Genomic DNA, 5,461 nt, shown 5'->3' with positions numbered 1-5,461 from the left:
TTGATTCAGTCTCGGACAGGCACATGTTTTACTCACAGAAGTCTTATTGCTCAATAAACTGGCAACTTCCACCTAAAAACTATGGGCTTATGGGACTTAAGGTCTCAAGATTTTAACAATAAGGGTAGTCGACATTTCTTCCTAAGAAGTGTTTTGCGTTGATTCAACAGAAGTCTTCAGAGGAGGTTATGGTGTTCAAAGGAGCCCAAGATAAAGAGGCACCAAACTCCTTTACACGATAGAAAATGCCAGCTAGGTACATTACAGTATTTTCAGTCAAGCTGAAACGTATTTACCTCAATTTTCTTCCACAAGTGCTCAAAATTTAAACCACAGATGGGATTCATCCCATTTAATTTTTGCTACCTAGACGTCAGAGATATCATGGTAGGGATTGGCTCCACTGTTAATCAATGAAGTAGTTCCCCAGATTGTTCTGGAGAATGATTAACCTCCAAGGTAAATTTCTAAAGAGGTCAAATGAAACGTTCTCAAAGTTCCTGTTTTTTCCAATAATTCTAGAGAACCACATGTAACTGTATCAGATATGGGCAAGCAAGGTTTAGATGGCTAAAAATAGGTGAGAATAATTTAAACCCTCACAGTTAGGGATATTACCGAGTCCAGGTCAACTGAATACATGTATAACAGATCACATACTGATTATTGCTTTAGTCATATTTGCTGCTAATCAGAACTTACATAGAAATAATGTTAAACCTTGAAGATAAATATTGAATTTGATTTGGTCAGCACTATTTTTGAATATATGTTCTACTTATGTACAATACTAGAGATTATTTTATCTTTCTTTTTTTTCCTCTCTACCAAAACTATATTTTGAATTTTTATTGAAAATATCCTGAAATGATATTTTAGTCCCTTATAAAAGTTGGTGAAAGGTTCATCTGGATATTCAACTGCTCTCTGATTATGGGAAACAAGAGCAAAACAATGTACAAAATCAAATTTACTTTCATGATTCAAAGTTGAGTGGAAGTAGTTCCTTTCTTAATTGAGCAGTAATTGCATGTTTTCACAGCAACCGACTGTGAAAACCCTGGGGACTTTAATTCCTTGGGGAGGGGCCAGTCCAGAAAATATTTGTACCTTGGAGCTATGCTAGAGTCATGCTTTTTCTCCCAAGGTAAGTGGCTGAAAAGTGGGCTTCAGAAAAGCTCTGCTTTTTCACAGAGATATTTGTGATTTCAGAAGAACAATACTGGTTTGGCACTTATCGTTGTCTCTCACCGTGATGTAGAGCTTTTTAATACTATGAAAGTGAAAGCTGAATTCTCTCTAATTCTGTTTGCCTCTGTTTTGTCTCTCTGTCACTGTATATACGTTCATTTTTCTCTTCCTTTATCCATCCCTGTGCATGTAAAGCCCTGAAATTGTAGCTGACCTTTCTTCAAGCAGGAGGTCCTCCTGAGATCTCTTCCAATATGAATTATTCTCATTTTATGCGTATATATATATACTACCTCTTTACCTTTCTATCTATCCCTTCATATTGATGTAAGGTTTTGTGTGCATGTGTGTGTGTGCTTTACACCCATCTTTATTCTTTGCTATCTGTTCTCCATTTATTTCTGAGCTTATGTGTCTATTCTGTCTATATAACTGTTCATCCATTCCTGTATATCCTGCAGCGCCTCTCTTTCTTCTTCCCTCCTCTGTATATACTTCATTATCATACAATTCTCCACTCAGTTGATTGACTCGATTTCTAGATGTCAATCTTTCTGCCATTATTCCTTGCTTTGCCTGTCCAAGGACACAGGGTGGGATTCATCCGTCCAGCCTGGCCTCCATCTGTCAGAAACATACAGATCTTGCTTGTTTTCTGTGTCATATTGAAATATGCCAGACTTAAAATTATGTCAGGGGGAAAAAAAGTTATCTATGTATAGACAACTGAATAAAACATCAGATGCCTTATTTTCAGAAGTCTGAAGTGGATGCAGATGAATCCCAGTGAAAATATTGAGCATTTTTCAAAAATCAGACTTTTTAAAACACATATCAAGTTAACTGTCTCTAAGAATGAAGTGACAGGATGGACCCTTCATTTCTTTTGGAATTCTCTTCCTTTTTAGTACTGTCAATATTAGCGGCCATGCTCATAGCAGTCTATTTATGAGAGAGAAAAACTATTTTTCCTTGAAATAATCTAAAAAGAAAAAAAAAAAGAAAAAAAGAAAAAAAGAAAAATAAAAGCAAGAAGAAAGCAAGCTTGACTTTCCTTGCACATTATAAGGAATATTTTTTTCGGTATATTTTTGGGCAATCTGGGTAATGAATTCTGGTATGTAAGGCAGCAAATAAGTAGCAATGCAGTGAACAAAGCTCTGTTCTTTTATTGTCTTTTGTTACTTAGATGAGTCTTTCGTCTGATGTTCAGAGAGGAAACCATAGTGGCACACATGTATTCATCCTCCTGGGTTTTCCTGGCCATCAGTATCTGAAAATGTCTTTGTTCATGCTTTTTTTCGTCATGTACATCTTGGCACTCTTGGGAAACTTTTCCATCATGGTCTTAGTGAGAAGCCATCCACAACTTCATACCCCCATGTACTTTTTCCTCTGCAACCTCTCCTTCCTGGAGATCTGGTACACCACAGCTTGTGTCCCCAAAGCTCTAGCAGTCCTCTTGGGTGGAGACCCAACCATTTCTTTTGACAGTTGCCTTCTACAGATGTATTTTATTTTCTCTTTGGGCTGCACAGAGTATTTTCTCCTGGCTGCCATGGCATATGACCGTTGTTTGGCAATCTGTTTCCCTTTACATTATAACTCCATCATGAATCGCACCCTTTTAACTCAACTTGTCTTCGGATCATGGTTTTGTGGTTTCTTGTCCATGACCATACCTGCATATATGATTAGCACATTGTCTTTCTGTGGCCCTAATGTTATTAATCACTTTTTTTGTGACATAGCCCCATGGATCATTCTGTCTTGCACAGACACCAGCCTGGTTGAGTTAGTGGCCTTCATAATCGCAGTCATTGTCATCCTTGGCTCATGCACAGTAACCCTGCTCTCCTATATTTACATCATCTCTACCATACTGAGAATCCCATCATCTATAGACCAACAAAGGGCCTTTTCCACTTGCTCTTCCCATCTCACTGTTGTGATTATTTGGTATGGTTCCACCATTTTTCTCCATGTCAAACCTTCCCTAAAGGACTCATTAGATTTGACTAAAACTGTCAGTGTACTTAACACTATGGTCACACCTTTGCTGAATCCTTTCATTTATTCTCTGAGGAACAAAGAGGTCAAAAAAGCTTTGAAAAGAACAGTGCAGTTCAAGTCCTGGGCTTGAACTGGGATTGTCACTCAAAAGATGATATTATGTTTCAGGGATTTTTTTTGTTACTTTAAATACTGAGTTTATCTTGGAGAGATGAGTGAGGTTGGAGCACATATTACAGAAAACTATGTGGACAAAGTGTGGACCTGGGAGTCATGGATTTCATCGCCAGCTGTATCATAGACTTTCTTGCCTTGCACCTCCACTTCCTGCATTTGTAAAATCTGGACATCACACAAACCACTGTTGTCTGGTTCTCTGAGAATTAGGTGTAAAAATGTATAGATACGCCCTTGGAATTATTATTTGTTCCACCAATTTCAGAAATCTGTATGAGGAATTTCACCATCTGAGACTTCTTTAATAGCCATAAGTAAGTGACAGACACCTCCAAAAACCCATTTGAGACTTAAGAGTTCATTCATCTTAGAGGTGGACCCTTGGAAAGAACCCACATGACCAAGATGCTAATTTTGATGTGTTTACTTTGATGTCTCTACAAAGACTACATGCGGGCCTTCATGTCCACTTTTATTCCAGATATGAGAATTGGTTCTACTTGGGCATAGAACATATAGCGTTCATTTAAAATTCCTTGGGCTTCTAAGGATATACCCATGCTATGTAACTAAACAGTGCCAGGGAGTAGCCCTGGGCACAGGAACGTGATCTTCTATGTTGCAGAATCGTTAGAAAGGTTCCTGTCATAGCATTGGGTTATGCCACCTGCTATTATTGCAAACATTCTTTGTTATTTTCGAGGCGTTTTTATCAGCCAGAGACTATTTCTGTGAATGGCTTGCATGTGTCTTCTATGACTTGCTTGCTCTGTCTCTCTCTCTTTCTCCTCCTCAGTTCTTTTTGTTGGCTTGTTTGGTTGTTTTTTTCCCCATGTCTGTTGTGATATCTGCAATGACAGCCTCTTACCTGCAAAATTTTGTTTTTAAAGGAAACATTAAAAAATCCTGCCTTCTTCTGTGCTCATTAAAAGGATCTCTTCTTCATGACATATGACATGGTTAGTAAAACACACTTCTTGGAAAAAAGTTTGAAGAAGCAGTTATTAAAGACAAAACATTGTCTGTCATTATGTGCTTACTCACTAGCACACTTGCCATAAAATGAAATGTTCAACTGTCCATTTAGTACCTGCAGTTCTGTGAAGAATTATGGAATCCCTGTGATTCAAAGAACTGGTGCTAACTCATTAAGACCAAAAAAGCTGTGGGAGAGCTTGCCAGCTGCTCAATGGATTAAGGATAACAGGAGAACCACAAGACTTTTTGTGTGAATTCATGTCATCATGAGCTACTACAATAAAGACAGGCAGAAAATATAGACTGCAGCAGTTATCTCAATGTGGGTAATTATTCAGAAATTCAGAAATTATTCATGGGAACAGAATGAACAGATCTTGTATCAAATATATGTCACAGGTCGGGTAAGATAGGTGAAATTGCACCCCAGGTTTTAGGTGGTCCTCTCTGTCATGCAATTCCTAGTAATTAAAATGTTAGGGAGGGGCAGAAGGAAAGATGGGAGAGGCAACGGTGAGCAGCCATTAACTGCTAGGCCTCAGTGACAAAGAACATCACTCCTAGCCTACCCATGACCTACTCCGTCCAGTATCGGAGCCACGGCACCACACCCACAAGTTCACATATTGGTGCAGGCCTGGCTTTTTGCTCCCATCTCACACTACAACCAATCTTCCTTCTTTCCTTCCTTCCTTCCTTCCTGCTTTCGTCTCTCTCTCTTCCTCTTTCTCTTTCTTCCTTTCTTCTATAGCCTAAAATCATCTGCAGCTCCATCTCCCACTATTTTCACTTCTCTGTTCAGGTCAGAAACCCGGTGGCCAAAAATAGATACCAAGTAATTTAAGACATCCCAGTAAGGGAAGCTGAACTCCTACTGATGAACTGACTGCACCACAGTGAAAGAAAAGGAACATTCAGTGTTTGATTCACCACATCACCTGTAAAAGGGGTAAGAGAAGTCGTAGTATAGGTGTGCTTCTGTCTCTTCAGAAGAGATTTCTGAAGAAAGAAGAGAGAAATCCCATAGCACACTTGGTGGGGTGGGGGTGAGGGCATCTGACTTAAAAAGTGACAGCAACATCTCTGTAAAAGAGATCTCAAG

At 38.9% G+C, this 5,461-nt stretch overlaps 1 protein-coding gene across 1 annotated transcript; it reads left to right on the top strand.

Moving 5' to 3' along the window:
- Positions 1-734: 734 nt before the first annotated feature.
- On the top strand, positions 735-3,334 carry LOC142091718 (olfactory receptor 6F1-like). The gene has a single exon (XM_075171098.1). The coding sequence runs from the start codon at positions 2,381-2,383 to the stop codon at positions 3,332-3,334; it is 954 nt and encodes a 317-aa protein (XP_075027199.1). The 5' UTR covers positions 735-2,380.
- The last annotated feature ends 2,127 nt before the right edge of the window (positions 3,335-5,461 follow it).

Source organism: Calonectris borealis, chromosome 22, assembly GCF_964195595.1.
Source record: "Calonectris borealis chromosome 22, bCalBor7.hap1.2, whole genome shotgun sequence".
Lineage (NCBI taxonomy): Eukaryota > Metazoa > Chordata > Aves > Procellariiformes > Procellariidae > Calonectris > Calonectris borealis.
The sequence above is the reverse complement of the archived record's forward strand: the minus strand, read 5'-3'. Positions and strand labels throughout refer to the sequence as shown.

Excerpts from the sequence above, each read along its gene's own strand:
- LOC142091718 (XM_075171098.1), top strand. The coding sequence starts at position 2,381 with ATGAGTCTTTCGTCTGATGTTCAGAGAGGAAACCATAGTGGCACACAT.